This window comes from Echeneis naucrates, chromosome 23 (assembly GCF_900963305.1).
Source record: "Echeneis naucrates chromosome 23, fEcheNa1.1, whole genome shotgun sequence".
NCBI lineage: Eukaryota > Metazoa > Chordata > Actinopteri > Carangiformes > Echeneidae > Echeneis > Echeneis naucrates.
The window spans coordinates 562,234-579,723 of NC_042533.1; the positions used below are offsets into that span (position 1 = coordinate 562,234).

A 17,490-nucleotide genomic window follows, 5' to 3' on the forward strand; every position below is an offset into this window, starting at 1 on the left:
ATCAGACACTGACCTGATTAATTTATTATAGAAAAACAAGAAGACACAAACACTGAAGGTGATGTTGGCCTCTAAGTTCTTATTCTGTGGCCAGCTGCCGTAAGAGCAACACATCCAGAATCAGTACATTTTGTTTTGTTACTTTTTCGTGACTGTATTTTCCCTTTCGGACAGTTTCAGACATGAATAGATAAACAGATAAATAAAGAGATAAATAAATCTTCCGGTCAAACAAACAAACATCTGACCTCAGTTCATCCGGCTCCCTGAACTTTGGCTTCCGCGTTCGGCTGCGAACGCCCCCCGTGACGCGCCAACTGTAACAGCCAATAGCGACGCGGGGACGGCACAGCCTCATTTGCATGCTGTGTGTAGAAGAAGAGGCGGCGCGGCCGCTCTTCTCCACATTCCGCTCTCAGAGAGAACCGGACAACATGCCTGAACCAGCGAAGACCGCTCCCAAGAAGGGCTCCAAGAAGGCGGTGGCCAAGACGGCCGGCAAGGGCGGCAAGAAGAGGAGAAAGACCCGCAAGGAGAGCTACGCCATCTACGTGTACAAGGTCCTGAAGCAGGTCCACCCCGACACCGGCATCTCCTCCAAGGCCATGAGCATCATGAACTCCTTCGTCAGCGACATCTTCGAGCGCATCGCCGGCGAGGCCTCCCGCCTGGCTCACTACAACAAGAGGTCCACCATCACCTCCAGGGAGATCCAGACCGCCGTCCGCCTGCTGCTGCCCGGAGAGCTGGCCAAGCACGCCGTGTCCGAGGGCACCAAGGCCGTCACCAAGTACACCAGCTCCAAGTAGACCGCACCTCCGCACCAACAAACCAACGGCTCTTTTAAGAGCCACACACCGACTCACTAAGACCGAGTCCTCACGAACGGCTCCCTGTCTCATTCATCCATAACGGAGGTCCGTCCGTTCACACTGACTGAGTCTCAATCCAGGAAGTCAGTCAGCACACACAATAAACACAAACCGTAAAAGCTGTGAGTTCAGTTCAGTTAGCACCGGAAACACAAATCAATAAAACACGAGTTTATTTTATTAGAATCAGTCATAATAAGACAGATATTAAATATAAAGAAATAAATACAGATCTGTGTTCATTTCAGTCTGTCAGCTGATTCTGACTGTAAACTCACTTCACTCAACAACACCGGAAACAGAAACCATAAATAATAAACTCATGAGTTCAGTCATGCCGAAGGAAAGAGTTAATGAGTCAGGGAGGGCGAAGCTGAGGGGATGCGTTCGTCTTTTACGTCCGCAGTCACCGTATAAATACCGATCCCTCGGCCGCTCCGCCATCATTATCCTCAAACTGTCTCGAGCATCATGAGCGGCCGCGGTAAAGGAGGAAAGGGACTCGGCAAAGGAGGCGCCAAACGGCACCGCAAAGTCCTCCGGGACAACATCCAGGGCATCACCAAGCCCGCCATCCGCCGTCTGGCTCGCCGCGGCGGAGTCAAGCGCATCTCCGGCCTCATACGAGGAGACCGCGCGTGCGTGCGCAAGGTCTTCCTGGAGAACGTCATCCGCGACGCCGTCACCTACACCGAGCACGCCAAGAGGAAGACCGTCACCGCCATGGACGTGGTCTACGCTCTGAAGAGGCAGGGCCGCACTCTGTACGGCTTCGGAGGGTGAAGCTGCGGGACGGACCCACAACAATACAACAACAACACAACGGCTCTTTTAAGAGCCACACAACCAGCTGAACGGCACCGTCCTCTCTAACCACACTACAGACACACAACAGCCGTAGTGTGACAGATACATGTGACGTCAGTCCGATAGTGTGACAGATACATGTGACGTCATAATATTCACATTCTCAGTCACTTTGTATTAAAGTAGATTGAAGCTGTTTGTTTCTGCTCTTATGAAGCATCATGACGTATTAATGACTGTGTGTGTTGCCAGCTGGATGTCTTTGGGCATGATCCCCCCCCCACACCTGGAGGAGATCCACTCCAACATCTCCCCCAAAGGGCCAAAAAGATCCGAGACACACACAATGTTGGTGTGTCAGATAACACAAGGAGGACTACACTCACATACGTCATTTCTGTTGTGTGACCACAACATAAGCTGGACCAGGAAACTGACACGAGGTTTGTATGCTGGTGAGGGAGAGTCTGATCCAGAGCTCTGTAATCGATCTCTTTTCTGTGGCTCATTTTACTGTTAGAATAGAAACTTGTGATATTTGGAAAGAGGAATGCAGCTGATGGATGATGTACAACAAATATGCAGTATTTTATTTGCGTGGGAGAAATGCACAACTGTAACTGAGGACGTGTTCGAAGACAGAGAGTCTGGAGTGCTCTGACGTCATTTCAAACAGCTGGTTCACTTCTGACAGTTCAGCTGTCAGAGTGTCCGCTCTCAGGGGCCGGTGGGTGGCTCTTAAAAGAGCCTTTGGTTGTACAGCGAACAGGTCGTTCTACTTCTTGGCGGCCTTCTTGGGGGCTTTGGGCTTGGCCACCTTCTTAGCTGCGGCGGCCTTCAGCTTCTTGAGGCTCTTGGCCGGGGTCGCCTTCTTGGCGGCGGGCTTCCTGACAGCGGCCTGCAGGATGAGGACAGAGACTTTGGCAGAACATGGTTAGTAAATGCTGGATAAATGCTTAGAACTGGGTCAAACTGTTTTAGCATAGCTAAAGAGAGAGGACTTTAACTTTAGCTCTGTCATACAGGAAAGTTTTAAGCCTGGTCTTGAAAATTGCTAAAGAGGACAGTAAGGAACTCTCTGAGATATGATGGAGTTTGGCCATTAAGAGCTTTATATGTTAAAAGAAGGATTTTGAATTCTACTCTATATTTTACTGGCAGCCAATGAAAAGCACTAACACAGGAGAGATGTGATCTCTTTTCCTAGTTCCTGTTAATATTCGTGCAGCAGCGTTCTGAATTAACTGAAGGCCTTTAGAGATTTGTTTGGACATCCAGATAGTAATGAGTTACAGTAGTCCAGCCTAGAAGTTACAAATACATGGACTAGTTTTTCTGCATCATCCTGAGAAAGGATGTTTCTGATTTTCCTAATGTTTCTCAGGGGAAAAAGCTGCCCGACTAACTTGTTTTATGTGAGGGACAAAGGACATGTCCTGGTCAAAAATTACTCCAAGGTTTCTTACAGTGGAGCTGGAAGCCCAAAGTGATGCCGTCCAGACTGATGAGATGATTAGATAGTATTTTTCTGAGGTGCTTCGGGCCGAGTACAATAACTTCTGTTTGCCAGAGTTAAGGAGTAAAAATGTTTAATCCTCTAATTAGTTAAAATCCCATCTGAACCATTTGTGAAATGTTATCTTGGTTAAATATATTCATAGTACAACACTTTTATGTGAACTCAGTAGTTGATGGCCTAAAAGTGGTCCAGGTAAAATCCAAACCAGTCCATGTAAGGTTTTACAGCTGAAGACGATGTTCCCTGTTCCTCAGAGCTCAGTGGCCTCCGTCATTCTATGACTCACTCACCGCTAAGTCTGGAACAACAGGACGCTTCCCACTTTTGGATTTGAGCTTATCGCTGATGTCAGAACAGGTGGATTTATTCCTGATGGCATTGGGAAGCTTTCTTATTTACATGTAAAGTCAGTCCTCCAGCTGCTTCCGCTACAAAGACAGACTGATGTCTGAGGTTTGAAGGGATCCGTCAGGCTGAATAACAATGTGCTGTTAACTGTTGTTAACTGTTCTGTTGTGACTCAGACTTCTTGATGAGATCAATCCACTTCCTGCTGTTTTAACCTTCATGTAAACATTCAAAACCCTGCTCTAAATAACTAACTTTTAAACCATCAGGTTGTGATTATCAATGAAAAACTCTGCTGACACTGAAACGACATCTGGACCTGAACCAACTTCATAAAAAAAAAAAGACTTTGCTTATTTATTTTTTTTGAGTTGGGAAGCAAAGCACACTGTGCTCCTGGAAAATACATTTTATTTATTTGAAATTAATTTCTTTCCTATTTGGTGCCACAAACAAAGATTCAAGATGGTAGAAACATCAACCAACTGAACTGATCAGTGATTATTCTGTTAGTGACCAAATCTCCATCCAGGAGACGATCAGGAACAGCTGACACGAAAAGAAAAGCGTTAAAATGATAATTAATCAATGAATAATGTTAAGAAGATTACATTTTGGGTGAAGTTGTAGAAGTTGGAGGAAAGAAAGATTATCACAAATTTGTGGTTTTGTTTTATTTGTTCATATAGATGTGAAAATGGAAGTGAAAATAGTTTCAATGGAAAATCACAATTTGAACATAAACTGATATCAGATCAGTTCATCAGTTCTTCTTAAATATCTAATTAAACCTTCTGTCGTCCGGATCAAACCGACATCAAGTCAAATCGGCCTGAGTGGAAATATTTTCTCATCAGAATAAAACTAATTATAACACGAGACCTTCCGCCTCAGCGGGAGGAGGCGACGTCCGACTGTGTTTGCAGGCACCAAAATAAAGTCGTTTTATTTCAAAGTACGAACAGAGATCGGCTTATTTCTCGTCGACTCTTTGGACGAACTTCTCCTCGAAACATCACACCGACATCGGCGAGTTTCAGGCGGTTTTCAAGACATTTATGGGAGAAATGGTGGCGAAAAGTCGGGGAGCGGAGTCGCAGCAGGCGGCCGACGTGGCCGGTTTAGGAGCTCCCGTGTCGGAACACGGAGAGCTGGGAGACTTTGCTCGCGTCCCGGACGAAGAGAAGCTCGCCGGCTCCCAGCTGGAGGCGGTTTGAGGGCGGCTGTGTCCGGTCCGGACGGCGGCGTTTGTTGAGTTTATCTTCGGGGAGAAAACACAAGTGTCTCCCGTCGGAGCAGCGCTGCCGAGCGGCTGGGCAGGTTGAGTCTCCGCGGTTCTCATGGTGTGTTTAAGTTCCGGTAGGGACCGGAGGATCTCAGCACACTCATCTGACTCTCCGATAGCGATTGTCGGACAGAGAAAATGGCAGAAGTCGCTCCAGCAGCACCCGCCGCCCCGCCCCCACCGGCCAAAGCCCCGAAGAAGAAGGCCAGCAAGCCGGCTAAGAAGTCCAGACCCGGCGCCAGCGAGCTGATCCTGAGGGCCGTGACGGAGTCCAAGGACCGTAAAGGTCTGTCCTACGTGGCCCTGAAGAGAGCTCTGGCCGCGCAGGGCTACGACGTGGAGCACAACAGCGTGCACGTCAAGCGGGCCATCAAGTCCCTGGTGGCCAAAGGAGCCCTGGTGCAGACCAAAGGCACCGGAGCGTCCGGCTCCTTCAAGGCCAGCAAGACCGCCGACAAGCCCAAGAAGCCGGCGGCAGCCAAGAAGGCGGCCCCGGCCAAGGCCAGGAAGCCGGCCGCGGCCAGGAAGCCCGCCGCCAAGAAGGCGAGCAAGCCCAAGACGGCCAAAGCCGCCAAGACCACCCCGAAGAAGGCCAAGAAGCCCGCGGCCGCCGCCGTCAAGAAGCCGGCCGCCAAGAAGCCCGCAGCCAAGAAAGCGGCCCCGGCCAAGAGCCCCAAGAAGCTGAAGGCCGCCGCAGCGAAGAAGGTGGCCAAGCCCAAAGCGGCCAAGTCTAAAGCGGCTAAAGCCCCCAAGAAGGCCGCCGCTGCCAAGAAAGCAGCCAAGAAGTAGAACGACCTGTTCGCTGTACAACCAAAGGCTCTTTTAAGAGCCACCCACCGGCCACTGAGAGCGGACACTCCGGCTGACTTCAGCGGGGGTCAGTTCATGTTCTGATCTGTTTTAGGGCTCTTCGGTTCGCTCCATAATCCTGAAATTCGGATTAAATTCAGATTAAATTCAGATTAAATTCGGATCCATCATGTTTATCTGCTGATTCAGCTCAAAGAGAACCATTTACAGGAAAAGTTGTTTTTCGTCAGCGTGCATTTTAACGTAAAGAACCAGAAAAGTGTTATTTACGTAACATGATGATCTTTAATCTTCATTTGGACTGTTAATAAAAAAACATTTTATTTGGTTGATATTTTATAAAAGCATCCTGACGGCGGGAATCCCGGAAAAGTAAAATGACGCATTAGTTTGTGATTGGACGAGCCCGCAGCTGACTGACCTGACCAATGAGAAGGCAGATAGTAGTTATATAAGCCGTGTTTGGCGGTGAGTCGTCTTCCTGACTTTGACTCATGAATGAAATCAGCTGCTGTAAAATGAAAACGGCTCTTTCATCTGTGTGTGTGTGTGGTGTGTGTGTGTGTGTGTGTGTGTGTGTGTGTGTGGTGTGTGTGTGTGTGTGTGTGTGTGTGTGTGTGTGTGTGTGTGTGTGTGTGTGTGTGTGTGTGTGTGTGTGTGCTGTGTGTGTCTGTGTGTCGTGTGTCTGTGTGTCTGTCTGTGTCTGTCTGTCTGTCTGTCTGTCTGTCTGTCTGTGTCTGTCCTGTCTGTCTGTGGTTCTGGGCTGTTTGTAGGAGCCAAACCCGGTTCTGGATGTGTGTTTGTTCCGGGGCAGGTGCGAATGGTTCTGACTGGGTGTGTAACAGGTCCATTCACAGTGATGTGACTGTGGTGGACTGTTGATGAACATTGTCATTGAAAAGACAGTAGTTGGACGTAAACACACGGCCCACCGCCCTGCATGTTGGTTCAGGTTAGCATTTTAGCGCAGGAAGGTCGCCTCTTCAGCTGATGACACTGATGTAAGTGACTCAGAGGAATATGAACATGCAGTGAAATGGACATCAAGCCCCAACCACAATAACAGGCCGTGCCCCATGACAGGTTTTGTTTTGTTTGTTTGTTTTCGGGCTCAGAAATACTCACCAATGCCTTCTCCCTCCGCTTCACTGCACTACTTCCAAAAGTTTGTGACAGAAGACACAATTGAGGCTCTGACAAGAATCAAATGAGAACAGTTTTCAAAAGAATGGAACATCTGTCAAAACAAATAAGGAAATTAAGATGCTTGGCATGTCTGGAGGCCGTCTGTGTGGGGAAACAGACACACTGTCCCCCCCAGTTTCTGATGTGATGTCCCACAATAAATTCCACGCTCTGACGTCATTACATCATTACTGAACAGTTTGACTTTGTCAGAGGAAGAAAAAATGGACTGTGGCTCAACTCATTCAGGGAGAGATACCTGAAGAGCGCAACTCTGGATTAGATGATTCCTTTTGAGGGGAGATTTAGCAACATCAAACGGTATATGTATGGAGGTCCAAACTGTGGGTGACAACTGGACTCTGACATGCTCTGTGACCGTGTACCAAAACATCTGGCATCATCTGAATGGAGGCGAACCACAACCTCTGTGCCGCCAAAAGGTATGACAACGGAGTGGGACGCTCTGCAGGACCAGTGATGGGACAAAGCCACCAAAACCTGGAGCCCTTTCAGTGTTAAAATGCTCAAATGAGAAAGAACATAGCTGGGAAGTGGCAAAAAAAAATGTAATGTAAATATTTTAGTTTGTGTTTTTATGAATAAATGCTTATTCATAAAAATGTGATTATAATATATATATATATACTGTTACTGTTCAAACAATAAAGGTTGAGTATGTGTCTTTGGGATGTTTAAAAACTAGAATATTTAAAAAATATTCCATGATTTGCCATGGTTGAGTTTACTGGTGAATTTATTCTGAAATTCAATTCGAAAACATCAACACAAGAGAACTGGAAGCTTGAAGAACACGTAGGAATGAAATGTTCTTCACCAAGGAATCAGTTCATCACAGAAGACGGTGTCTGTTCAGTTCTTTAATTCATAAGATAATTATTCATTATTCCCCCAATGGGGATATTTGAATGTCCCAGCAGCATTACAATACAGACACGGGAATAAGTTAATAAGGAGGACAAAGGAAAGACAACATAAATACAGAGAAATGTTACCAACAAATATGTGTTTGATTCACACTTTCAGACTTATTTCTCATTTTCATAGAGCAGGTGGGGGGACATGTGTTGGTAGGCAGACTATAATAATAATAGTAATAATATATATAATAATAATAATAATAATATATAATATAATATATAATATATATTATTATTATTATTATTATTATTATTATTATTATCATTATCACATTACATCACTTCCATAGCAACGGCTGCTGCCACCGAAGTGTCATTAAATTAAGGTGATGCGGGACACTTCAGTTAATTTGGACATTTTCAGCTCTGATGGAAAAAAAAAACGGTGATCATGTTAAAGCTAACAGGATTCTCGGGGAAGAGCTGCACTCTTATTTTGGATGGGCTCGAACCGGAAATGCGAAGGCTCACCGGCTCCGGCTTAAAACAAGAAGAAGAAGAAGAAAAAAAAAGAAAAGCCTGTTAGAGAGGCCCGCCTTCCCTGACGTCCGCAGTCACCGTATAAATACCGATCCCTCGGCCGCTCCGCCATCACTTATCCCTTCAAACTGTCTCGAGCATCATGAGCGGCCGCGGTAAAGGAGGAAAGGGACTCGGCAAAGGAGGCGCCAAACGGCACCGCAAAGTCCTCCGGGACAACATCCAGGGCATCACCAAGCCCGCCATCCGCCGTCTGGCCCGCCGCGGCGGAGTCAAGCGCATCTCCGGCCTCATCTACGAGGAGACCCGCGGCGTGCTCAAGGTCTTCCTGGAGAACGTCATCCGCGACGCCGTCACCTACACCGAGCACGCCAAGAGGAAGACCGTCACCGCCATGGACGTGGTCTACGCTCTGAAGAGGCAGGGCCGCACTCTGTACGGCTTCGGAGGTGAAGCTGCGGGACGGACCCACAACAATACAACAACACAACGGCTCTTTTAAGAGCCACACAACCAGCTGAACGGCACCGTCCTCTCTAACCACACTACAGACACACAACAGGCCGGGTGGCTGATGACGTCAGCCGTTTAGTGTCTCAGATTCAGGGCTACCTGTTTCGGATAAAATGGACGGTCTGACGTCATAACCACGTGGTCAGGTCCGTTAATTTAAAAAGAAGGCGGGAAACCGGCTCCTTTTAACGTTAGCAAACATTACAGCGTTTCTCTGAATGTTGTGGAGACACCAGATTAAAGTGTCTGTTAATACTGAACATACTATTAATGAATAAACTTCAACTCCATTTGAAAAAAAAGGAAATCCGGTTTTTGTTTTTTAACACAGATACTTTATTTATCCCAGACTGGGAAATTGCAGTGTAACAGCAGCATTACACAAAGGGAATAAAATATATAACATGAATGCATCTGGGTGTTCAGTCAGTAGTTTGGCAGCGGTGGAGCTGATGACGTCACAGGCTACCGCTGCATCAGCTGACGGGGGGATGTCAACAGTGATAACAATGGTGGACGTGAACTTCCTTGGTAGATAATACGGGCCCATTCCTACAGCCGGCAGTTCGATGTCTGGGTTATAGAGACGTTCCTTCATGACATTTGGAAAAGTCTCTGTCTCCCCGTACCAAACTGTAACCTGGGACCTCAACGCTGCTGTCCGGGATGTTCGAGTGCAGCCATGTTTCACTGAAGAAACATATGCTACAGTCACGGTATTCCCTCTGGGTCTTCACAAGCGCTGCCAGTTCGTCCGTCTTGTTCCCCAAAGACCTCACGTTCCCCGTTATGATCGCTGGGACCGCCGGTTTGTGTCTTCTCCTTTCCCCCCTCCGTTTCGCTCCGGACCTGCAGCCCCGGCGCCTCCTCCGTAGCTCCTGCGGGACCACAGGCCTGTCTCCAGGCAACAGCGCGGGTTTACACAGCGCAATCAACTGCCACAACTGCCGGCGGCGATCTTCCAAGTTACAAAAAGTAGGAAAAGTAGGAGAAAACCAAACCAACTAAAGCCATTTCGCAACTTTAACAGAAAGGTTATGATTGAACAGAAAAAAACAAACAAAAAAAAAAAAGAGCGAACCAACAAATTACAAGTTTACACGAAACACGACGAGGCTGCGGCTGCAGGCTTAAATCCCCATTTCTTCAATTTAGATTGAAATTCTTGTGAAACACTATAAATGTACAAACCTGCACCATTAGTGACTTTTATGGGTTAAATTTTAACTTTCCCAGATAAATGAATTGAGTCAGACAGATGAACCTTTAAAGACAAAGACCAGTTTGTGCTTTAATCGGCGTGAAGTACCAAAGTGAATAAACAGCCATTAAAACATTTAACATCGTTTGTGCTAATGGATTTTCATTAATATTCATTTTATTTCTCCACCTTTGTGGAGTGAAGTCTGTTTCTTTGTTATTAAAAACGGACCTTCACTTATTTATTACTGAATTTGGAGAAGAAGGACGAAGACGCCTTCATCGGCCCGTTAACGGCAGCGTGTGTCTGTGTGTGTTCGGAGGAGTGTCTCAGTGTAGTTGTGTGGCTCTTAAAAGAGCCGTTGTGTTGCGGTTGTTCCGTGCCGGCCGGCTTAAGCTCTCTCTCCGCGGATGCGGCGGGCCAGCTGGATGTCTTTGGGCATGATGGTGACTCGCTTGGCGTGGATGGCGCACAGGTTGGTGTCCTCGAACAGGCCGACCAGATAAGCCTCGCTGGCCTCCTGCAGAGCCATGACGGCCGAGCTCTGGAAGCGCAGGTCGGTCTTGAAGTCCTGAGCGATCTCCCTGACGAGGCGCTGGAAGGGCAGCTTCCGGATGAGCAGCTCGGTGGACTTCTGGTAGCGGCGGATCTCCCTCAGGGCCACGGTGCCCGGCCTGTAGCGGTGGGGCTTCTTCACCCCGCCGGTGGCCGGAGCGCTCTTTCGGGCCGCCTTAGTGGCCAGCTGCTTCCGGGGAGCTTTTCCTCCGGTGGACTTCCGGGCGGTCTGCTTGGTTCGGGCCATGTTTGTTTGTTCTTTCAGAGAAGAAACGTGGACGGCAGCGCAGCGGACTCCTTTTTATAGCGGGGACCGGAGATCAGCCGGCGCTGATTGGTCGAACATGTGCACGTGGAAGATCACACATTTCAAAGTCCTAACGGACGCTCTCTGAGCGCGGGACGCGAGATTCACTGACGTCATTAAGGAGGTAAAAACACGTTTTTAACTAAAGTTAGTTTTATTGTCTGAAATACAAAATCAGAACATCAGCTACAATAAAAAACAACAAAGATGTCTGACGGGGAGAAAGGTTTCAGTTCAGGTCGATGTGTTTTCCATGACAAAGCCTGGAATATTATGGACATGCAGATTAAAACTTTTAGCGGCCTTGGCCTGCAAAATATTTAAATCATATCTTACAGTGTCGTATACTTTCATCCAAAATGAGATAATGACTGGCAGTTTCTCCTCTGAGCCTCAGAGTTCTTTGTGGAAGGTTCTTCCCTTCTGGGCCCATCATCTGGGAAATATCTGGAGTTTTCACCAATAATCGCTGTATGCAGAGTCTTTTAACACCTGCAGGTCAGGTAGAAGGTGTTAGATGGTCAACAGAGCTGAATGCATCAGTATTCTGCTGTCATTTCAGTGAAATGGATTTGGTGGCAAAAAGCTGCAGAGCTGTGAATGATTGTTTTCTGATTGGTATGTTTGAAGGTCGGCTGTGGTCCCAAAATATCTGGAACATTCACATCATCCCGTGTCCATTCATGACCCAGCCACTCTTCTTTTATTTTCAGCAGCAGGATAAAGATGGACGTCTTCTCTGCCTGCTTCTGGGTGAGTTTCATAAAGTTCCCTATAATACCAAAATGAAAAGTTGTTTACAATAAAAAATGGTCAGAGAGTACAATCTTTATGTAAAAGCCCAAAATGAAATGTGCCTTCTTAATATAGCCTTTAACTTTATATATTCAATGTATGATTAGAAAAATTGATTAGATTTTAAAATAAAAGAATCATCCTTACATTGAAATATACAGGTGATGATTTACTGTCAGGTTTCAGGTTCAGTTCTTGATCTCAGCAGCAGATTTAGTCACTGTTAAACCTGGATGTGCCTGTTTCTATTGGCTGAACAAAACGACAGCCGTCCACTCACTCAGCTCTGATTGGCCAAATCCTGCAGGTGAGCATAAAAGAGCCTGTGCACTCTCAGTGAAGACCCTGATTGGCTGTAAATTGACAAAAGTAGCTCAGATTGGCTCAAATTATTGTCAATCAACATTTCACAGTTTGCAATAACACAAGTAATAAGAAAAAGAAAATGATAAATGAATAAAAACAATAGGAATTTTAAGGTACATTAAGGGGAGTCAGGAGATTCTGGTAAGAATGAAACAGAAAGGCATAGTACAAAGTCACAAACAGTGATTAAAGGCAAATAAACAAATAAGTAATCATAATGCATATACTGCAAGAGAAAGAATAAATAAAATTTGGGGATTCTTTTAAAAAGATATATAATTCTTGGGTTTCTGTTTTCAGATTTCAAAAGAATAGTAATGTGTGTTTTTTTTATATATAGGGTTCACCCTTATCAAAGCAAATAGGCCCTTTTTGTTGGAGCATGAATGATTATTGGAAAATGTGGTGAGTATGTACTTTTATTTGTTTTGTTGGTATTGATATTTGCTTTCATTGCATTTACTGAGTCATATGACAAAACAGCATTTGACCATTTGAGCCAAAGCATCAGGATAAAAAAAACATGAATATGTATGTGAAACAATTTCAAACTCAAATCAAAGTATTTTCAGTGAAAAATTATGAAGGCATCCTAAAAGAGAACTGACGGAGCCCCTTGGATAAAAGGCAAAAGGTCCCAAGTCCAGTTGCTTTCGATGTAATTGTTAATCGGATATGACTACAACCTGGATGAATGAGAATATGCACAGATATTCCAAAAGAAGTAAATCTGTGGCATTAGATCTTCACATTCTAAATTTGAATACCTGCAGCTCTACAGTTTGATCACACGTCAAATCAGCGTATGTTTTACTAATCAAGAACAGGCTACAGACAGAAGCCAACACTGATCTCAGACCTGCATGAAGCTGGCGACCCACCCCAGGCGAAATTTTGGGGAAATAGTCTGTTCCATTTGTGCTTCGTTTGTGCTGTAAAAAATGTAGTTTGTGCTGCTACGGTTTTATAGATATTACCCTCTTCATTTGCTTTGGATGCGGTCAAACAAGCTTGGTCTCGTGCTACCATGCTGAGTAAGTCGCTCATTTTGTTTTTAATTCCATATAGTTTTGTATGTCTCTGCATTTGTCATTCTTCAAGCTCCAGGAATGAAACTGTGGCAGGACGCACTTCAGGAAAACTTGTTACACTATCAATGTTGTAAATGACCTTTAGTATGAGCATACTATTTTTTAAATGTGTTGTTCCCATGTTTATTCATTTATTTTCTCAGCATACATTAAGCCCATGTAATTATTTTATTAATGCATGTATGTGGAGTTGACAGCATGAAGAGGAAACTTAGGTTGGAAAATGGCTTTGTGTTTCTCTGACAGCATTCACACCACTGGGACACTAGAACTGTTATGCTGACAGACTATTTCCTGAAATTTTGCGTGGGGTAGGGGGCCAGCTTCACGTCAGAAAAGTCGTCTGCAGCCTCTGAGGTCTTTTTGCTGATATTGTGGCAAAATTTGTTTTCAGATTTTCAGTCTGAACTGAATGGAGCCATCAGAGGCAACGTGGCTCTGATCAGAGTCTGCAGAGGCAAATAACTTTTAACAACGTGTAGTTCATATGGGTAGATGCCAAAGACGTAAGACTGCTGCTTCAGTGCTAACAGAGCCTCAATAGGAGTTTATAGATGTATCTCACTGTAAAAAAAGGGGATACTCGAGACACTAAAGACGTCTTACTGCCTGTTTTGTTATGGATCTGATTTGTTCTTCTTCTTTTTGTGTCTTTTGGTTGATTACAAGTGTACTGAAAGGGGTGTGAGTAGGAACTAATCACAGTACACACAGCCACAGATACAGTGGCTCCGAATCCCATTTATTAAAATACATCTTAAATCGTGAGACTTCTCCCTTTCCCCCTTAAGATGAATAGCTGCCATCCGTTCAGTGTCATTGTGTCAACCTGGTCTGAATTTCATCGAGGTGCATGTTAAAAGGAATGAATTCATAAAGTCACCCAGCCTCGATGAAAGAATCAAACCTGAATAACGACTAAAAGTCGGTGATTCATCAGCATTTGAAAAGACAAACGTGTTTCCGGTTTAAACAAACAAGTTCATCCGGCTCTCCCTGAACTTTGGCTTCCGCGTTCGGCTGCGAACGCCCCCCGTGACGCGCCAACTGTAACAGCCAATAGCGACGCAGTAACGGCACAGCTTCCTTTGCATGCTGTGTGTAGAAGAAGAGCCGCGGCCGCTCTTCTCCACATTCCGCTCTCAGAGAGAACCGGACAACATGCCTGAACCATCGAAGACCGCTCCCAAGAAGGGCTCCAAGAAGGCGGTGGCCAAGACGGCCGGCAAGGGCGGCAAGAAGAGGAGAAAGACCCGCAAGGAGAGCTACGCCATCTACGTGTACAAGGTCCTGAAGCAGGTCCACCCCGACACCGGCATCTCCTCCAAGGCCATGAGCATCATGAACTCCTTCGTCAGCGACATCTTCGAGCGCATCGCCGGCGAGGCCTCCCGCCTGGCTCACTACAACAAGAGGTCCACCATCACCTCCAGGGAGATCCAGACCGCCGTCCGCCTGCTGCTGCCCGGAGAGCTGGCCAAGCACGCCGTGTCCGAGGGCACCAAGGCCGTCACCAAGTACACCAGCTCCAAGTAGACCGCACCTCCGCACCAACAAACCAACGGCTCTTTTAAGCCACACACCGACTCACTAAGACCGAGTCCTCACGAACGGCTCCCTGTCTCATTCATCCATAACGGAGGTCCGTCCGTTCACACTGACTGAGTCTCAATCCAGGAAGTCAGTCAGCACAACAAATAAACACAAACCGTAAAAGTAACTTCAGCTGTGAGTTCAGTTCAGTTAGCACCGGAAACACAAATCAGATATAAAACACGAGTTTATTTTATTAGAATCAGTCATAATAAGACAGATAAATAATAAGATCTCTGTGTTCATTTCAGTCTGTCAGCTGATTCTGACCCTAACCCACTTCACTCAACAACACCCGGAAACAGAAAATGTTTGTTCATTCTCAGGTTATTTATTAACCTTCATGTAGTTACAATGACTGTGACATCACCCGGCCTGTTGTGTGTCTGTAGTGTGTTAGAGAGGACGGTGCCGTTCAGCTGGTTGTGTGGCTCTTAAAAGAGCCGTTGTGTTGTTGTATTGTTGTGGGTCCGTCCCGCAGCTTCACCCTCCGAAGCCGTACAGAGTGCGGCCCTGCCTCTTCAGAGCGTAGACCACGTCCATGGCGGTGACGGTCTTCCTCTTGGCGTGCTCGGTGTAGGTGACGGCGTCGCGGATGACGTTCTCCAGGAAGACCTTGAGCACGCCGCGGGTCTCCTCGTAGATGAGGCCGGAGATGCGCTTGACTCCGCCGCGACGGGCCAGACGGCGGATGGCGGGCTTGGTGATGCCCTGGATGTTGTCCCGGAGGACTTTGCGGTGCCGTTTGGCGCCTCCTTTGCCGAGTCCCTTTCCTCCTTTACCGCGGCCGCTCATGATGCTCGAGACAGTTTGAAGGGATAAGTGATGGCGAGCGGCCGAGGGATCGGTATTTATACGGTGACTGCGGACGTCAGGGAAGGCGGGCCTCTCTAACAGGCTTTTCTTTTTTTTTCTTCTTCTTCTTCTTGTTTTAAGCCGGAGCCGGTGAGCCTTCGCATTTCCGGTTCGAGCCCATTCAAATAAGAGTGCAGCTCTTCCCCGAGAATCCTGTTAGCTTTAACATGATCACCTTTTTTTTTCCATCAGAGCTGAAAATGTCCAAATCAACTGAAGTGTCCCGCATCACCTTAATTTAATGACACTTCGGTGGCAGCAGCTGTTGCTATGGAAGTGATGTGATGAGGCTGCTCCGATCTCAGGTCCTTCTGCCTTCAGGGGTCAGACCCCATAATAATAATAATAATAAACTGCATCACCGTAATTTAATGACACTTCGGTGGAATTGAACCTTTAAAGAGAGTTTGAGCTAAAAATCAGAAATGAAGTCGGTTCCTTTGATGTCTGTTTATTGTTTGATGAGCCGACACGTTGACATTAATGAGCCGTTCCGGCTGATCGGAGGCTGCTGGTTACTGTAATGAGGTTTACATGACTCGGCTCAGAGCGGCTGTCTGACCGGAGGTTTGTGCTCTGTGAGCGGTGTGTGGCTCTGAAAAGAGCCGTTGTGTTGGAGGGAGTTCCGGGGTTTACTTGGCCTTGGTCGGCTTCTCGGTCTTCTTGGGCAGCAGGACGGCCTGGATGTTCGGCAGCACGCCGCCCTGAGCGATGGTGACTCCGCCGAGCAGCTTGTTGAGCTCCTCGTCGTTGCGGACGGCCAGCTGCAGGTGTCGGGGGATGATGCGGGTCTTCTTGTTGTCCCGGGCGGCGTTCCCGGCCAGCTCCAGGATCTCAGCGGTCAGTACTCCAGCACGGCGGCCAGGTAGACGGGGGCGCCGGCTCCGACGCGCTCGGCGTAGTTGCCTTTCCGCAGCAGCCTGTGGACGCGGCCCACCGGGAACTGCAGGCCGGCCCGGGAGCGGGTCTTGGCCTTGGCTCGGGCCTTTCCTCCGGTCTTTCCACGTCCAGACATGATGACAGTTTCTTCTGTTTGCAGAGAAGTGAGATACTCGTCTGCGCCGAGTTAGTGGTTTTATAGACACTGGCAGCTCGGGGCTTGTCGTTCATTGGCCAGGCGGAGTGTGAGCCTGAGTGTCCAATCAGAGACTAGATAACCAACTGTAATGATCGCACGGCTTCCGTACCAGAGCCGGAAGAGTTTTCCAAAATAAGACACAGCAGAACTGATAGTTGAGATTAATTGAAATGTAAATTGGCCCACATCCACTTGTCTTTATTCCTGATCAAAACGCCAGCATTGTTGGACTTCTTAGAGTCCGGAGTATTTCTAATGATCATTCTGTACCTGCAAAGTACCTGCACAACAAAACATACAAAAATGCCAGAAAAGCAGAAAAAATGTTTGAGAGTGTTCACCTCACATCTCACCAAACATAAACAGTGGTCAGCATGAAGAGTCCCAGAGTCTGTTTCAGGAGGCCGACCTCAAACTGACACACACTGAGTCCCTTACAGCAAAAGGAAGAGAACAACATTTCAAATGTGCTTGTGAAGCTGGTACATCCTGTTTCTGAGTCACCACTCACTGCTGCTATTATGTTTATTACCTTGTCATTACAATAACGATCATTATTATTTACAGGATGTATGTCCTATTAAAGACAGGATCATATGGTACAGAAGGAGGATACAGTGAAACTATGGGTTGTCTCATCAAATCACAGCAGACAGGTATAAAATCACAACAACAGCAAAACGATGTAAGAAAGATAGTAAAGAAAAGTACTGAAGCAGACCAGCACAGGTGACTACAGCTGATGGCTGTAATGAATAATACATTTTAATCACAGGAGAAAACTTTATGGAAGGATTCTGGTTGTAGATTGCCCTTTTGTTGTAGTTTGATGTCGTTTTCAGGTGTGTTTGGTAGTTTCGGGTGATGTGTTGGTCAGTGTTTGTTTGTC

General features: G+C 46.7%; 6 protein-coding genes and 1 pseudogene across 6 annotated transcripts; 5 read left to right on the forward strand and 2 right to left on the reverse strand.

The window, feature by feature from the left end:
- The first annotated feature begins 424 nt into the window (after positions 1-424).
- Positions 425-1,087, forward strand: LOC115036619 (histone H2B 1/2-like). The gene has a single exon (XM_029494863.1). It carries the CDS (start codon positions 435-437, stop codon positions 807-809), a length of 375 nt encoding a protein of 124 aa, XP_029350723.1. The 5' UTR covers positions 425-434; the 3' UTR covers positions 810-1,087.
- Positions 1,088-1,343: 256 nt separating this feature from the next.
- On the forward strand, positions 1,344-1,972 carry LOC115037153 (histone H4-like). Its single transcript, XM_029495654.1, has one exon. The coding sequence runs from the start codon at positions 1,344-1,346 to the stop codon at positions 1,653-1,655; it is 312 nt and encodes a 103-aa protein (XP_029351514.1). The 3' UTR covers positions 1,656-1,972.
- Positions 1,973-4,939: 2,967 nt separating this feature from the next.
- Positions 4,940-6,251, forward strand: LOC115037148 (histone H1-like). The gene has a single exon (XM_029495651.1). It carries the CDS (start codon positions 4,970-4,972, stop codon positions 5,618-5,620), a length of 651 nt encoding a protein of 216 aa, XP_029351511.1. The 5' UTR covers positions 4,940-4,969; the 3' UTR covers positions 5,621-6,251.
- A 1,837-nt stretch (positions 6,252-8,088) lies between these two features.
- Positions 8,089-9,040, forward strand: LOC115037151 (histone H4-like). The gene has a single exon (XM_029495653.1). It carries the CDS (start codon positions 8,390-8,392, stop codon positions 8,747-8,749), a length of 360 nt encoding a protein of 119 aa, XP_029351513.1. The 5' UTR covers positions 8,089-8,389; the 3' UTR covers positions 8,750-9,040.
- A 1,175-nt stretch (positions 9,041-10,215) lies between these two features.
- Positions 10,216-15,478, reverse strand: LOC115037147 (histone H3-like). Its single transcript, XM_029495650.1, has 2 exons — positions 15,178-15,478; positions 10,216-10,813 (listed from the first exon to the last, which is right to left on the reverse strand). Exons 1-2 carry the CDS (start codon positions 15,461-15,463, stop codon positions 10,353-10,355), a joined length of 747 nt encoding a protein of 248 aa, XP_029351510.1. The 5' UTR covers positions 15,464-15,478; the 3' UTR covers positions 10,216-10,352.
- On the forward strand, positions 14,226-14,877 carry LOC115037150 (histone H2B 1/2-like). Its single transcript, XM_029495652.1, has one exon. It carries the CDS (start codon positions 14,237-14,239, stop codon positions 14,609-14,611), a length of 375 nt encoding a protein of 124 aa, XP_029351512.1. The 5' UTR covers positions 14,226-14,236; the 3' UTR covers positions 14,612-14,877.
- Positions 15,479-15,561: 83 nt separating the features above from the next.
- LOC115037149 (histone H2A-like) overlaps positions 15,562-17,490 on the reverse strand; it is a 2,089-nt pseudogene continuing 160 nt past the window's right edge.

Coding starts and splice junctions, on each gene's coding strand:
- LOC115036619 (XM_029494863.1), top strand. CDS start 435: ATGCCTGAACCAGCGAAGACCGCTCCCAAGAAGGGCTCCAAGAAGGCG.
- LOC115037153 (XM_029495654.1), top strand. CDS start 1,344: ATGAGCGGCCGCGGTAAAGGAGGAAAGGGACTCGGCAAAGGAGGCGCC.
- LOC115037148 (XM_029495651.1), top strand. CDS start 4,970: ATGGCAGAAGTCGCTCCAGCAGCACCCGCCGCCCCGCCCCCACCGGCC.
- LOC115037151 (XM_029495653.1), top strand. CDS start 8,390: ATGAGCGGCCGCGGTAAAGGAGGAAAGGGACTCGGCAAAGGAGGCGCC.
- LOC115037150 (XM_029495652.1), top strand. CDS start 14,237: ATGCCTGAACCATCGAAGACCGCTCCCAAGAAGGGCTCCAAGAAGGCG.
- LOC115037147 (XM_029495650.1), bottom strand. CDS start 15,463: ATGAGCGGCCGCGGTAAAGGAGGAAAGGGACTCGGCAAAGGAGGCGCC. Junction 10,814..15,177: donor CGCTCTGAAGAGGCAGGGCC/GCACTCTGTACG, acceptor CGCTATAAAAAG/GAGTCCGCTGCGCTGCCGTC.